This window comes from Scylla paramamosain, chromosome 3 (assembly GCF_035594125.1).
Source record: "Scylla paramamosain isolate STU-SP2022 chromosome 3, ASM3559412v1, whole genome shotgun sequence".
Lineage (NCBI taxonomy): Eukaryota > Metazoa > Arthropoda > Malacostraca > Decapoda > Portunidae > Scylla > Scylla paramamosain.
The window spans coordinates 11,374,283-11,391,553 of record NC_087153.1 but is presented as its reverse complement, the minus strand read 5'-3'; the positions used below and the strand labels follow the sequence as shown (position 1 = coordinate 11,391,553).

General features: G+C 44.3%; 1 protein-coding gene across 9 annotated transcripts in view; it reads left to right on the top strand.

Annotated features, from left to right (window-relative positions):
• Window positions 1–17,271, top strand: part of LOC135090232 (uncharacterized) — a 238,062-nt gene that overhangs the window by 213,749 nt on the left and 7,042 nt on the right. For 8 of the 9 annotated variants that reach the window (XM_063986753.1, XM_063986763.1, XM_063986793.1 and 5 more), the window contains 4 exons: window positions 11,814–11,979; window positions 13,315–14,679; window positions 15,515–15,652; window positions 16,578–17,022. In XM_063986753.1, coding sequence (XP_063842823.1) covers window positions 11,814–11,979; window positions 13,315–14,679; window positions 15,515–15,652; window positions 16,578–17,022 — 2,114 coding nt within the window. The remainder of the gene's footprint in view (window positions 1–11,813; window positions 11,980–13,314; window positions 14,680–15,514; window positions 15,653–16,577; window positions 17,023–17,271) is intronic. The other variant, XM_063986804.1, reaches the window with a different exon arrangement.

Sequence of the window (17,271 nt, the reverse complement as noted above, 5' to 3'; positions counted from 1 at the left end):
TGTCCACCCCACACACACACACACACACACACACACACACACACACACACACACACACACACACACACACACACACACACACACACACACACACACACACACACACACACACACACACACACACACACACACACACACACACCTGCCCCTCTTGCACCGTCCTACCGCCCACCTGTGCCTGTCTGGTGTTGAAAGGCTGCGATCGATAAATGCTGTGAACGCGTCGTAAAACATGTTGGGAATTCAGAGAGCGAGAGAGAGAGAGAGAGAGAGAGAGAGGAGAGAGAGAGGAGAGAGAGAGAGAGAGAGAGAGAGAGAGAGAGAGAGAGAGAGAGAGAGAGAGAGAGAGTTAACCCTTTCATTGTAATATGCAACAATGTACCGTATTAAAATCATTATATAAACAACAAAAGCACGGTGCATAATCTTACCGTTCTTCCAGAGAGAGAGAGAGAGAGAAGAGAGAGAGAGAGAGATGTGGAAGAATTGTGAGAAAAAGATTAAGGACTTATTAAACTTCAAGAGGGAGGTGATGACGTGACTTGCAGGCGAGGCGCGGGCCGCGGGGATCACGCCGTTCAGCGGGAAAAGCTTGCCTGGAAAAACCGCTATCTGAAGAGCATGTTTCCAGTTTTCTTTCTCTTTTTTTTCCCTCACATAACTTATCCAGTTGCCTTTAAAGTCACAAGTTCAACGCTTGGGAAAAGAGTGGCGTCCTTTAATTCTCAGCTGTGGGGTGTATCTATTAAGGGAAGTGGCTGGTAATCTGCCCCTCACAACTATTACTACTCCTACTACAACCATTCCTGCAGCTACTGATGTTACTGTATCCTGAATTTATTATGCTTCTTCCTCCTTCCATTCAAAACATCTCCCACTGAACCTAACATACAATTTTCCTTACACATTCCCTATAGTCACCTTGCCTGTTGCTCCCCTAACGTTTAGCTCCCCCACCAGCAGTTCCTATCACATCAGCATCCCTCTTCCTTCCCGGGGGTCGCGGCGGCGGGGTAATCCTCCCCAAGACTCACCTCGCCGCCTGGAAGAAAAATTGCCGCAGTTTCATTACCACGTCAAACAATCATGGTGTTAACGGCGGGTGCTCCACTTCATCTGCTTCCCGTTACGCGGTGGAAGGTCTCGCCCTGACCCTCGCTAATGCTACGCCCCTGATGAGCGCGTGAGGCTGTCGAGTGTGGTTTGTCTGTGTGGACCATATTCTGAAATTCTTCTGTGCCGCATCCCAAACCGCATTCAAATGGCTCTTGCTGAAGTTACACGTGTTTTCAAGAAATACTCTTGAGAAAGCAGCTAATCATCTCCTTGGCCTGTAAAGATAGTCGTGATTGGAGAGCAAAGCGTTTCAGAATACGGGCCACAGTGTGAAAGCAGATCTTGTGTTTTGTTTGGCAGCCCCAGACCATTCCTGTCATGTTGTTGGTGGTCACGTGATAGAAGATAGAGCGAGGATCTTCTGCGTATGCATCAGCCACTATCTCCGCTATCTTATATCACACCTTTGATAAGATTAAGACTCCCCGATCACAATTTTTAGATTCCATTGATTTGAATGTTGTTATCGACCACCGCCCCCTCAGGTAGCCGTCCCTCCTCCCTCCCTGCCCCGCTGCCCGCCCCCTCCCCTCGCGTCGTGGTCCACCTGCCTAGATGTGCGTCGAACGTTGAGTGAGTCAGTGTAGCGGCGGCGTCGGTGGCGGCAGTCCGCGTTGCGCCCCTCATGCCGCCGGTGAACAAGTGACTGGCTTGATGCGCACGGAACTAACCGTTGTGAGCTTTATCCGTGCACCGGGTTGTCTTAGTGGCGTGTGTAGGTGAGGAAACGAAAGCGCGCAAGGTCTCAGTAGTGGTGAAAGAAGACTGTTTATCGCTCGTGTTTTTTTTTTTTTTCCTGGTACTGGAGGAACGATGGCATTCTCGGATAAGGAGGCTCAGTGATTAGATACACTTTGCACAACGTTGAGGTGCAGCCCCACAAAGGCCGAGACGCTGCCCAGCCTTGTGTTCATACCTGTTCGTCCGTCACCGCGCCCTCGCCACGCCGGTGCTGAGAAAAGGTGGTTTTGTCCGGGAAGCTTGAGGGACACTGCAGTGCACAGTGCAACACACACACACACACACACACACAATTCACACACACACACACACACACACACACACACACACACACGGATTGGAATTTCCGGTTGGAATTCATTAATGAGAGATAGTGATTGTGGTGAAGTATAGTGGCAGAGGTCTGTGTGTTGAGGAAGGAAAAAGAGGAGTGGAAGGGGAGTGGGGAGAGCTGTGGCGGTGGTGATGGTGGTGGTGCAGCCTCGGGAGCAACAGGTCGCTCTCCGCACACCCGGTTATCCCACGAGTTGGTAACCCCCTCCACCTCTCTGCCCTTGACTCGCTCGCAGAGGAAACTTAGTCGTGGATACAACTTCGGTCTATATCAAGTGTCCATAAGGCAAGACCATTCTCCCTGGAAAGGAGACAGCCCGTGTGTTATAGTGATAGTGCTGGTGAGTGTGTCTGTGAGTGAAGTGCACTAAAGGAGCGTCGTACCGGCTGTCATCGCACGTCTGGCCGCTGCCCGGTAGACACGTGATAAAACAACAATTTTAATACTTGACCACGCCGTCACACCTCAGCGTGGGAGCCCCGATGACGTAAACTCTGGGTGAGTACTTGGTCTGCAGGGAGCGCGTGGGAGTCCCGCCTGTCCTCTCCTCCCTCTCACACACGTGTCGGCTATTGTTGTCAGGCCGGGAGTATAAGGGGCAGCGACAGGTGAATGAGGGAGGTAAATAAAGGCACAACCTGAGGGTCCGAATCGTGAAGGAATGAACGCCCAAAGGGAGGGAGGGATGGGTCTGGCATTGCTCGTGAGGACTGGAGGCTGCTGGAAGGCGCCACTCCCTCACCCACTCCCACAAGACATGATTAAAAGAAAAAGAAAAGGAAAAAAAGAAACAAACTCGAAGAACCAGATTCAACCGTACATACAGGGGCCTTGCCTTGGTGGTGGCTGTGAAGTATTGCGGTAGTTAGTCAGCTAAGTTAGGTATACACACTAGACTCGTAATGAAGGCGACGTAAGGTATGTCCTATTGTCTCGAGATACAGTCTTTCTGGAAGACTTTTTCCTGTGTGTGTGTGTGTGTGTGTGTGTGTGTGTGTGTGTGTGTGTGTGTGTGTGTAATGTAGGTGTGTGTATGCACGCTCTTGCGATAACTCACGTGGCGTAGACAAAATACAGTCGCGTCTGTATGTCTGTACAGGGAGAACAGGCGGCGCGGCGGTGAACCTTGGGTATGACGGTGTTGTAGCCGGGGGGCACCACATCACGCCGTCACACTCACACATTCACGCACTCGCCTTCACCCACCTCCTCAACCTTCGGAAACACCAACAATGTTATTCCGTGGGAGTTCATTGACACCGGGAATACGTGGCTAATCTCTCCTCTCATTAACGAGCATTAAGGAAACTTTTTCACCCGAGGCATCGTGTAATCAGAGCGGCGGTGGCCCAGATTTGTACCTGTTGGGTGAGCGTGTGCGGCTGCGTGATGCGGCCCCTGACCTGCTTACACGGGCACAGGGCTGGGGCGTGCTGACGTGACCCGGGTAAACGGAATTAGGGAATTATCTCAGCGTGGTGTGTGTGTGTGTGTGTGTGTGTGTGTGTGTGTGTGTGTGTGTGTGTGTGTGTTTCAATCAGTCAGTCTTTGTGTGTCTGTTATCTTTCTCTGTTCATTTACTTAAAAAAAAAAAAAAAAATCAGTTGAAAAATGTATGCTTATTTTGACTTTTCAGTGTGTACACATATTCTATTCTTTAACTGTATCTTATTTATCCATGCACCATCTCAGTGTCATTTTCAGCATTACATTTTTTTCCTGCACTCAATACACAGCCTTACAGATCACTCCTTAAACCTCTCATTCCACACACATCACTTCACACTATTCCCAATGGCTATAATCTTCCATTCTTTATAACACCACAACCACATTGAAGTAGGGCAGTTTTTCTTACGCGCCTGATCCTTTAAATGGGTATCTTCCCGTGCTGCTCATAATCTGATAACCAAGATACAAATAGATATAATACTTTCCCGGATGCTGTGTATACGTCTATTTCCTACGAACTGAACTGTTGTGGGTTTCAGAGACCGTGTTACATCTTTTTTTGGAATCTTACTGTGACAGAGCTTGTAGGAGCTTTTCAGAGTAAATTCAATACAAGCTGATACAAGTAATAAACTACGAGACGGATCCAGCATAAGCTAAGTGAGTGAAAGAATAGAAGGCAACTATTTCTTTTCGAGGATTGATAGTGTAGAAGTGAAGATTTGAATGCCTTCCTGTCTTCGTATTTCCTAGTGCTGGCAGTTTCCTTTTCCAGTATTATTCTTAGTATCCTGAGAATGTGTGACCTCTAACTAGACTGTCATTCCTCATCAGCTCGGTACATGATGTATCTCAAACCTTCCTCTGAGCTGCCTTGCTCCCTCCCCCTCGACGAGTACCTGTAGCCACACCCTCAGCCCTCCTTCCTTCCTCCAACTGCGCTTCCGGAAGACTTAGCACCGTGGCTTAAGATTAAGAATTTTTTTTTTTTATTAGGGAGATTATGCCGTGAGTAGTTTAACGATAAAAAAAAAAAAGAAAGAAAGAAAGAAAAGAAAAAACGTTAAATGAAGATTTGCGCGATGAAATATGAAAAGAGATATAACAGGTGTTTGTTATTCATATATAATTTCATTTCTTAATTGTATTTCCTGTTATATTTTTTTTATACACTAATATGCGAATTACCTTATCTGTTTTCTTTACCTCTATCGGATTTCAATTAAGCTCATTTTTTCTTGTCTGTCTATCTATTAACTTATCCATTGTGGTTTTATACTCATTTTTTTTGTTCGTATGTACTCTTATTACCATCCTCCTCTTCCTCCTCCAGCAAATATTTTTTTTAGGAAGCTCGAAACATTTATCATTTCCTATCATTCATTTCTCTTCACTTCCTCCTCCATCATCCCGCGATAGAAAGTCTTCCACCTCCTCCACTTATGTCTCTATTTCTTCAAACGCAACCTAATTTTTTGTTTTTCTTTCTCTTTCTCGCTGTCTTCTTAACAAGCTTTCTTTTGTATATTTTGTGTCGACAATTTGCGCTCTCTCTCTCTCTCTCTCTCTCTCTCTCTCTCTCTCTCTCTCTCTCTCTCTCTCTCTCTCTCTCTCTCTCTCTCTCTCTCTCTCTCTCTCTCTCTCTCTCTCTCTCTCTCTCTCTCTCTCTCTCTCTCTCTCGTCCTTCCCAGAGGCGACCACAACAGAAATATCTGCTACTACTTGTCTCTGTCGTGTCAGACATTATCAGTTCCCTCAGTTCCTGGACATTATCACCTCTATCAGCACATTATCTTTATGTACGTAGATTACACCCACTGTCAGATTCGTCAACAGTCCGTATAGGTACCACTCAAGACGTCCTGTTAAATTTCTTGTTTCTTATACATCCTCTTCAAATTTTGGAGAATACTCTTTGACTGAGACTTGTTTTTTTTTTTTTTTTATGACGATCATACACACACACACACACACACACACACACACACACACACACACACACACACACACACACACACACACACACACACACACACACACACATACACACACACACACACACACACACACACACACACACACACACACACACACACACACACACACACACACACACACACACACACGAGTATATCACAGTCTCATTCATTCTCCTAAACGGGCACCACTCACACAACCTACCTGTCTAAGTTACTCTGTAGGTCATCATCGCTGTCAGATTTCATACCTTGCATCATAACTTCATCGTATATCGTCTGGAAACATGTTCTTACAGCTCCTCAGTTCATGATATATTAGAACGTATTCTTAAACGCTTCGTCGTTCTAGACTTAACACTTTACAAACTGGAGTAAAAGTTATTTGCGGTTTTCAAGGATGATTTCATGATTTTAGTGATGGTTTGACATGAATTCTACATTGTCAACAGGCTGTAGTGAAAGTTATTTGCGGTTTTCAATTACGTTTCCATGATCTTCGCCATAGTTTAACAAGAATTCTACATGGTCAGTCAAGACTTTTCATTATTGTACTGATAAATTAACAAGAATTCTACACTGTCAGTAGGGAAAAAAAAAAAACGGCCCCAAAAAAACAATGGTCTTTGAAAATAATCGTGATGAGAGAACAAAGCATTCAGGAACACGAGCAGTTGTTTACATAACCCGTGTATCATAGCCACGACTGACCGTCTCGCTACCCACAGTCTTCATTGAGGGAACATTATCCCTTAGAGCTGTTCTCGTTTGTCTTCTCACCAGGGCACTCCGGCCAACTTAGCATGATACCTACCCGTACCCTCGTGTGTGTTTGCTGAAGAGTGTGTGTGTGTGTGTGTGTGTGTGTGTGTGTGTGTGTGTGTGTGTGTGTGTGTGTGTGTGTGTGTGTGTGTGTGTGTGTGTGTTTGTTTGTTTGTTTGTTTCTACCTTTTTTTTAATCATAATAAATTAAAAATTAATAAAGAAAAGAAAAGAATTTTGTATACGACATGTTAAACATACAACGTGACACTCATCTAGACTTCAGAGATCATCCTTAGTATACATTACACATTAAAAAAAAAAATCACACAAAAATGCTTTCTATTCTGATGTAGTACTGAAGTATCTCAATGCGTTATTGTGATACTAAATGATTACAGTCCATTGCGATTTAGGAACAAAAGAATCCTCGAACCTATTAGTGCATTGTTGGATACATGGATGAGTATCTGGACGTGTGATGTAGCAGGCACTTAGAGCACGTTGGCGTGAGAACCGGAAGAGCAGAGCGTTACCCCTGCCATTGCTCAGCCTGCAGTGTGAGGGGATGGCAGGAAGGTGGAAGATATAACGTGCTCTACCTACTAATGCCACGCCTCATTACCTCGTACTTGGCGTCTTAGGAATCACACGAACACCTTTTGTCGGGAAGGTCCTCCAGCATGCTTGTAACTCTCAGATTTTTTTGTGAGGATGGACAGTTAAGTTCAGTTCAGTCACACGGGATACTGCGCTTTCTTTGTTCTTAAACTGTAATGGTGATGCAAAATATATGTTGATTGATAGTTATCGTAGGAAATTAGAGTTGTAAAATGGCTATAGTATGTAGGTAGGGAAGGAAATGGAGTTAGCAGTATTCTCAGTCATCCATCCCTTTCACTGGTAAATTCTGGAGCTCCTTGTCTTCTTTATTTCTCCCTACCTAAGGCTTAAACTTTCAAAGGGAGGTTTCAAGACACTTTCAATTCTGGATAGTACTTTTTAGCTCTTTCCTTTAGGGATTATCACCTCAGTGGGCCTTTTTTCTGTTTTTATTTTATAGCCAGAGGCCAGTGCCCGTCTTACATATGCATATATATTTATAAATTCCCCATGGTATGTTTGTGTAGTTATTAAATCGACATCGGAGTCTTTCTTCAGCTGTGCAAGTCAGTAATTTCAACAACTGAAATTCTTAGTGTACTTCTCTTCCTCCAGTCCCTCTCGCTCCGTTTGCATCTTGCCCAAAGCTTCCTTGTATCCACTGCCTGACACGGAAGACCGGATAAGACAGGTTACATAACAGCCAGCACAAAGCAACTTCCGTAACCCGTTCAGTACTACGCGCACCTTCCAGACCTGATTCAATCCTCTGTCGATCAGTCTTGATAGAGAAAATAAATATAGTTGTGTGGGATCAGTAGGTATGTGATTGATAACTCTCTAGTAATAAAAAAAAAATCATCTTGAACTTGATAGAATTCTCTGATGACGTGTGGAATATAATGAAATTGATGCTGTTGTCTTTTGGACATTTTTTTATTTCATTCATTTATTTATTTATTTTTTGTGTGTGTTTTTTGTGTTTTTGAATATTTTACTTTATTTGGTGTGTATTTTGGAAGCATTTAGTGTGCTTGCATTTTTTTTTTTTTGTGTGTGTGTTTGTTTGCAAGGCAGCACACGGAAGCCTCAGCTACAGGTAGGATCTCTTCTAATTAACCGGGAACCGGAATCGCCGATAACGAAAAGCATCATCCTGAACTTGATAAAATCCTTTAAATACGTGTGGAATATAATGAAATCGATGCCGTGGTCTTCAGTTGGTTAAGACAACACACAGGAGCCTCAGCTTAGTGGGATCTCTGCTCGGATCATAAAGAAACCGGAATCCTACACAACATTCAGTGAGAGAAGACAGGAGACACACACGCGACCTTCACAACACTCACAAAGGACCGTGACAATACTCCATTAAGAAGAAGTAGTAAAAATATCCCACGGAAAACCTCCACAAAGGCCTTAATAAGAAGCTACAGTTACATCGAAGGCAGGCTAAACATAACTTGTTACTACAACTGGCCGTCTCCCATTGTTACAGGGGCAGGGGTTGAGCGCCCCTCTCCTGCACCCCTAGAGCTCCGCCTCGGGATGTGAGTGGCCTGAGGGAAGGGGGGAAACACAATGGTGGATCGCTCGGGAAGGTCATAAAATACACGCCTTGACATCACAAGCAGGTTACTGAGGGAGTGAGGGACTGACTGCGCCACCACGACCTTGGGCAAGGGAGCAGGTGGAGAACTAATATTATTACACACTTTATTATTATTACCTTCGCTATTATTACTAATTGTATTATCACTCACAGACACTTTCAAGGTCAGATCTCTTCTTATTACTACAAGGAAGCCTGAGAGAACTACGCTAAGTACAAAAACTATATGATGATGACAAAGCAGACTCGCGATAGAGACAAACACTACGTGGACGCCCGCATGCAGTCACCGAGTTCCAGAGTGACTTATGCCTCCCTGTGGTGCTCAAAGGGAAAAAGGACAAAGAAAACGAAGCCTCAGCCTCCCACGTGTGCTGGGCGGGCGTGGCTCAGACTCTGGCAGGCGGCCGATGGAGTGGAGCGCATGACAGGTGTTAGAAGGCCCCTCTGACAGCTGCCTTATGTGTGTGTGTGTGTGTGTGTGTGTGTGTGTGTGTGTGTGTGTGTGTGTAAAGAAAAGGAGAACACAAAGCAAATCATTACCTCATCCTCCCTGAGTCACACAAGAAGTCAGACATACAGCAAGCAAACATTAACATGCCGACACCTTCTCAGCCCCAGGACATGTGAACATTGCAGTCACTTTCCTTTCCCCGTAGGTAGTTTCGAAACGCACACACACACGCACACACACACACACACACACACACACACACACACACACACACACACACACACACACACACACACACACACACACACACACACACACACACACACACACACACACACACACACACACACACTCACACGTACTCACACACTCATTCACTCATACACGCACGTTCCTCCATAGATCACCAGTCTTTAAGGGCAGCGAGGAGAGAAACAAGGAGCTCCTGGCGAGAACCTCAGGCTGGTTCCCACGCTTTGATATTTTCGACTCTCGTTTTGCCACAGATTGTAACAGGAAATAAAAATAGCATAATGTCATCGTCCCCTCCTAACCTAACCCTTCCCCACACTTCTCACACTGCAGAACCTCCTCCCTGTCTAATGCTGCTGGTAATTTTTCCCCTTTATCCAGAAATATAATGTAATCTGCTTTTCAGAGGGAGGTTTTCAATGTATAATCTTTATTTAATACAAGAAAAAAGTGGAATTGTGTTGTGCCCTCGGGCAAACTTGTAATGTGAAGGTTCACCTCCCTCACGGTGTTTCCTGAAGCCAATCTTGCTTGCCAGGGAAGAGTTGCAGTGCTTCTGTCGTCTCTTGGTCTGCTGATGTATCTTGACTCTCGGATTCTCATGTGTTCTTCGCTTTCCCTTTGTATTATCAGGTAGTGGTATACCGCCTCAAACTAGAGTGTACTTGCATAACCTGGCTATGTCCTCCTGTCTGCTTACAAGAGACCGAATTTTGAAACCCTTAAGATTCTCCTCAAGGCAATTTTCAAAGGGCACAAAGTTGATTAGTGAAGTGATTAGATGATAAATATTCTTCCGTTAATTATGAAGTATTGTTGTTAAACCATCACCATATAATCATGAAATACACTAAAAAATCCAATAGCTTCCAGTAGAGTATATTGAAAATACTCGACTTTTGACGCCGAATCGTTTAAGAATGCAGCCCCAGCCTCTTTCGTACATCCCACTCCGCGTCTTGATGTAGCCACCGCACATGAAAGTTCACTAATCTTAGCCGCCACCACAACCCTACAGCCACGTGTGTTATGCTCCATCCGCCTTCCTTCCCGCGGCTTTGAGACTTTCTGTACCCTTTTACCTTCCCCGGTCCCTCCACCACCTCTGCGCACCTCTTGCCCTTCTGGGGACCTCCACCTACTCCTCCTCCTCCTCCTCCTCCTCCTCCTCCTCCTCCTCCTCTTCCTCCTCTTCCTCCTCCCTGCGCTGCACTCTTGCCACACGCTCTGTATCGTCTTCATCTGCATTATATACGTATGTGTATTTTTACGCATTACAAATTAGTGAGTCATTTTCTGATTATTAGTTTGCTGTTTTTGTATTTTTAATTGTGGTCCGGCTGCTGTCTAGTTTTCGTGTTTGTTTTCCTTCACCCACATTTCTCTGCAAGCACAAACACGCGCACCATCTGTTTCAAACGTGAGGAGTTGCTTTGTCCTCCCGCCCGCACTATCCCTCCCCCAACTCCTTCCTACCCTGCTTTGCCTTGCCTCTCCTCCTGCCCGTCCTAGCCTTCCCTCCCGCCACAGACCACACGCTCCTCCCATCCACGGCTGAACCATCCTCCTCTCTGCCTCACTGAGCGTCTCCCACCACAGCACGCCGGCACCCTCCCTCCCACCCACCCTGCAGCCACCACTCCCAGCCTGGTTGACCTCCGCTTCCTCCCCTCCCAACTCCCTCCCACCCACCCTTCCTTGCCATTGTTGTTTTCCTCGCTTCCATAACAACTTTCCTAACTTCTTTGTTGCCGTCGTCTTCTCCCAAGTTGAATAAGTACGTGTGTTTTTATCAAAATTCCTCCCTCTGCCGCGTCTGGAAGAAGGTGGCAGGATAATCTCGTGCCGAAGAACGCCAGCAACTAAAATGTCAAGCTGGATTTTTTTTTTTTTTTCGTCACAGTCCATATTGCCAGATGGATTTTTTTTCTTTCTCTTGCTCCCAACAGGATCTTCCATTCCTTATACACTTGAATGAGAGAGAGAGAGAGAGAGAGAGAGAGAGAGAGAGAGAGAGAGAGAGAGAGAGAGAGAGAGAGAGAGAGATCCTCCTCAACCAGTCCTAGTGCACAAGTGTCTCGCATGCTGGCCAGTGTACGTACGGGCAGTGAGATGACCGCTGCAGGTGACTCACAGTGGCTTGGTATTCACCCTGGCTGGGAGGGACGAAGGGCGCGCCGCGGAGTGCTGCCAGCAGTCGGGTGGAGGGACCATTGAAGTTACTGATCGGCAAACCACTACCTGGATTTAGTCATCTAGTGTGTGTGTGTGTGTGTGTGTGTGTGTGTGTATGTATATATATATATATATATATATATATATATATATATATATATATATATATATATATATATATATATATATATATATATATATATATATATATATATATATATATATATACTAAAGCTCATCCTAAAGCGTTATGTTCCGTATTTATTAGTTATTTAGATGTGTGTATTACCTTTTTGGAGTTTATTATTGTATAAGTGACAGCCTTCTTTCCCACAGCATTGAGGAGAAGCTGAGCAGCGGCAGCAGTGCGCGGCGCAGCGAGAGGCCCTCTGTCTCCTCCCTCGCCTCCACAGCCTCGCCCTCGGCAGACGAGAGTGATTCGGGTTTTCACGGATACCGCTCCCGCCGGTACCGCTCCCCTGACGGCCGCTCCCTGGACGAGGTCTGCATTGACACTTCTCTCTCAATTATTCTCTTGATGGAAGTCAAACTGGTGTTGGTCAGGCTCGCTTTTCGTGAAGGTTTACTTTGTACAGCTCTGTTATCAATTGTTATCATGTGTTTGGCGCAACATGGCTTGCTGGAAAATAGGCCAGCGATCCTTGTTTTATGAATTTCTGAAAATTTAATTGAAAAACACATATGATATGTGTATGTACAAAATTTCGTCAGTAAATTAGTCGTAAAAAATAATTAATTAATTCCCCCCCAAAAAAGTTACTAGATCAACTATAAATGAAACCCACCTAACCTGTAACCACACAGCTAACCTATTAACCCGCGGACACCAGCCCTGCGGCACACAAACAAAAACAGTATCGTGTTGTAGAGATCCCGTGGTCCGCGAGACTGCCAAACTCTAGCCTGCCAGAGTAGACGAGACTCCACAACACAACTATGTTTTGTTAGTGCTCAGTAAGGCTGTTGCCCCACAGGGTTATTGCCCTCAGGGTCAGTGTCCCATATTGTTTTTATCCCTGCAGGTTAGGTTGAGATTAGCTAATTCACGTTTTTAAATTTCCTCTCTCTCTCTCTCTCTCTCTCTCTCTCTCTCTCTCTCTCTCTCTCTCTCTCTCTCTCTCTCTCTCTCTCTCTCTCTCTCTCTCTCTCTCTCTGTGATAAAAACTCATTTGTGACGTTTCATCATTCTAAACAATGAAGAAACTAAAAAAATATACAAATTAACTTAAATATTTGATTGATAAATAAGAATATTGAAATGAGTTAGTGACCAAGAGTAAGCACTGACAGATTCATGCACAAAGAAGTAATGATCTCATGTAGTGGGTGGACCTTTCGTCATGTGAGTGAATCATACATTAGGTTCTGTACTAACACACATTGTACACCAAGTATTCACTATTTTGGCTGTTCAGAGTTTCATGCAGATTACCACCAAGGGCTAAAGCGAGATACATATTGAGAAACAGACCAGGTGGATTATATTTATTCATATCTGTATCATATAGGAATCATTAATTGTGGCACACATTCTTGAAAATTGTCACCATAAAAACATCTTGGGAAGGTTCATACACTATCTTAATTGTAGTATGTAGCTACTGTTTCATTCTGCTTCAACCATGCCCACTACTAGACAGACTTCGGGCACTAAAATATATGAAGTTTTCTGACACAATACTTAATGATAGAGCATATGTAACCTGCTAGAGTTTTCAGGTTCATCACCATATCTGTCTAGTACTGGCCAGCATCAAATGATGTTAGCTTAGTTACCAGCTAGTTTTTACAAATCTCTCAAACTTAATTTTTCCAGGCTAGTGAATCCTCTCGGCTGCAAGGTGACCGCCTCAACACATCATGTGATTCATCTGTCATTCTTCGACCTGGGGATCGTCAGCCACTCTATGCCAACGCTCCTCCAAAACCCAAGAGGCTCAACTCCTCTCGGGATTACAGCACTTCTCCTGAACGCTCCCCTGAAAGAGACGAGCGGGACCCACGTACATACACTGATCACGGTGGTGGAGGCAGTGGGGGAGGCTGCGGCAGTGGTCTAGAAACCCGTGGTGTTCATTACCACCCACCCTCAGCAGAGCGAAGGACTCCTGATGCATATGGAGTAACAGCTGGTGGAGGTCGTGGGGACTATGAAGATGTGTATGGAGACAGTAATGGCTCAAACTCTACCCCTCACAGTCCAATACGGAGAGGAGATCAACGAGACTCTTATGCCTCTTCAAGGAGTGGAGGAACAAGATTATCAGAAGAGCTGCAATTGTCAGAGCCATTGAGATCTAAATTCTGCAGACAAGAAGACACATTACCCAGGGATTCGCACCACCGTCACTGCCCATCAGGACCACCCCGGCCACACAGTGCTGATTTTCTTGAATACGACCGAAGGCACGGAAAAAGTGAGATGTGGTCATATCGAAGAGGAAGTGGGGGTGACCTAATAGGGCCTAATGACACAAGACCAAAGTCATCTGTTGGTCAGAATGAATCTGATCATTGGTCTGAGGAAAACTATGCCCAAAAAATGCGTCAGTCATCTCTGTATCACTCACACATGCACAGTAGATCAGCACTGCGCTATTCTCCTGCTGGGCCCCCTGAGAATCCCATCATTGACCACCACCACTTGCACAGCAACCATAGCAGTGGGTCACAGCGGGTCCCTCCAGCTGGGGCCGCCACACCTGATCTCTATACACCACACAAACAGACCATAGCACCCACAACAATGAATGCAACAAACAGCTTGAGGCGAGGCATTGGTCAAGAGACACCCGAAATGTCAAAACCAGACATAGGCATGGATCCAAGGGCTGACCTGAAGCCCTACCCCAGACATGCCCCACGACAGACCCCACCTCAGCAAGACCTAAAGCCAGAGCTGAGGCATAATCACAGGCCTGATCCATCGCTTGATCTTCGCCGAACATACAACTATGAAGATGCTGCTCAGAAGCATGACGTCTCCCCCAACACCACACTGAACAGTGTTCCCACCCCACCAGGCAGCTACCCCAGCAGTGCCTCCCCCAATGGCAGTGTGAATAACAATTTCATGAGGTCTGCCTCAGCAAGGCTACCTCGCCAACGACTGCAGGATGATGTGATAAACACTTCTCTCCCAGATGATACCTCAGATGGAGACACAAGGAAGATACAACAGGTAAACAATGAGATTGAATTACAAACATACCCATACAAACAAAACTTTGTTTGGGTTTTGCAAAGGATCATTTATACACCATACCAATCCAACATTCTATATGTCAGATATTCAGAGCTTGTCTGATCCACTGTATTCTAATCAAAAGAATAGAGTACATGTTATGTGGTGGTTTACATTATGTATGTTATTAATTCTGTATGGGACTAAAAACCCTTCTGTACTTCTAAGTTTCTATCACTCAGTATTTAATTGCATAAAGTTGCATAGAGCAATCATGTGTTATGTTTCCACTACCTAGAACAATGAAGTTAATATTCATGTCATTGCTGGAAGCTTATCATCTGCTTACACTTTCTATACATCTCTGTATAATTAATACTGATTATTTGTTGTAACAGAATAAAAGACTTCAGAAATTGTCTTCATTGTGCACACATTGCAGTATGATGCTGTGGTAATTCTTAAATATCAGCACCCATCTGCAGAATACTTTGAAGTAATGAATATTTAGATGTTCTGATCGTTTTTTAACCAATCAGTGGAATTCATCTGTCCTTAAAAGAATACTTGGGGATCTTTGTTGGTTGTACCATTTGTACCAACTTCTCCCAAACACATTGCTTCTCACATAAACATTGTGAACCATGTCTTGGCAACTGTTCCTCACAGTATCAATTGAATATTCATTAAAGAACTTACTTAGTTTATTCTTTAAATGATGAAGGCTTAAAACAGTTTGTTTCCTTATCTTGTATTCCTCACCTACAGCCACAACAACAACATAATCATACCTTGTTTCTGAATGTGAATTGACATTGTTTTATGTTTTCAGCGTGAGGAATCTATGAAGCGGCTACTGGAGTGGAAGCAGCGAATGCTCCAGTCTCCTCTGACCCGCAAGCCCAATGCTCGGCCTGACGGCACCACCACACCTCAGCCCAGAACCAACCATGAGGCTTACCGCCAGCAGGTGAGCATAATGAGAGAGAAAATCTTGGAGTTAAACTTATTAAGATGAGTTCAAGAAAGAAAAATACATGTAATTAAGATTTTGAATGTTGAGGTAAATGAAGATGATAAATGCATAAAGGAATTTAATTGTGTTGTCTTGCTGATGCTGGTGATTATTTTCTGGACTCCATTTGAGGTGGTCATGACAGAGCCTTAATATAGGCTTATCTTTTAAATATATGTAGTTGTAAATATATTAAAAATGTGGGTTTGGGGTCAACAGATAAGATGGTCTCAACACAGTAGCCAGCCATCTTCCACATTCTAGTGATCTTTTCTAAGATTCATATAAAAAGTCACAGAATGCATTAGTGGACCACAGAAAACATCATACTTGCTGAGTCTACATCTTGCCCACACCTTTTATAGGTGATCATTCCTTTATGTCTGCAGCATATACCCAACTCTTGTAATTACATTATTTATTCAAATAAAAATCAGTTTCACATTAAAGTTGACTTAGTTTGTGCTGTCAAGAAATCTAGAATTTGTAATTATCATGTGTACAAAAAATTATTGTAATTTTTCTGTATTCTTTGTTTTCATGAATGGTGCTGCAACAGTACAAACAATGCTTGTATAAATTCACTTACATTCAGTTGCTGCAACGTTGACATTGGATTTAATTATATTATCAGGGAATTCTTAAAACCAGGACACATTGCCTTTCTTTAAAGTCTGCAGTTATTAGTAACAGATGGGCTGCCACCTGTTAATTCAAGTTATTACACTGCCACCTGCCAGTACTCATGGTTTTTCAGTAAATTTAGTACTGTTTACTTGCATATAATGGCTGAACATTTTGAAGTTCTTAGTTAATGCAAATTATTAGAATCATTCAAGTATTTTTTGCTAATGGTGATTGAATGATTCCTTTTCTACAGGTGTTAAGTGAGCTTGCAAATCAAGAAGCAAGAACGAAAGTCTTACAGAGTCATTCTCACTCTCAGAGTTATGCAACCAGCCAAGAAACACACCCAGTGCCACACACAGGCACACTGGCAGGACAGTCCTTTGAGTACACAAGCAGCCTAGGCACCTCACAGGGACAGGCCCCATGTCAGAACAACTGGACACCTGGTATTCAGAATGCAAATACGGGACACATGCAGCATGGTGACTCAAACCCAGGTGGCATGTACTTCCCTCCTGGCATGCCTAGTGAGCGTCCAGCACCTCAGGGAGGCTCCTCCCAGACTGGCTCTGACAGTGGGAGCAGCAAGAGGAGGGAGGGTCGCCGTGACGCCTCAAGAACCAGGCACATGAGTGGTGATGCTCGACGGTCAACTTCAGCATCCCGATACAACAGTTACTCCTCAGATGAAGACGGTAAGGACACTTCTTGTATTGTGTGTGTGTGTGTGTGTGTGTGTGTGTGTGTGTGAGTGTGTGCGTGTGCCTAAGAAGTTTTAAATCATCATAATTGCTTTGCTGCTGAGTGATTGTCATGCCTTGCTACTAAAGTATCAAGTTAAGTTTTTATGTGTTGTGAGAAAATATTGTTTTGGCTGTGGTGTGTATAAATAAATGTAATCTATAGCTCCACTAACACCTGATACACAGTAGATATTATCAACT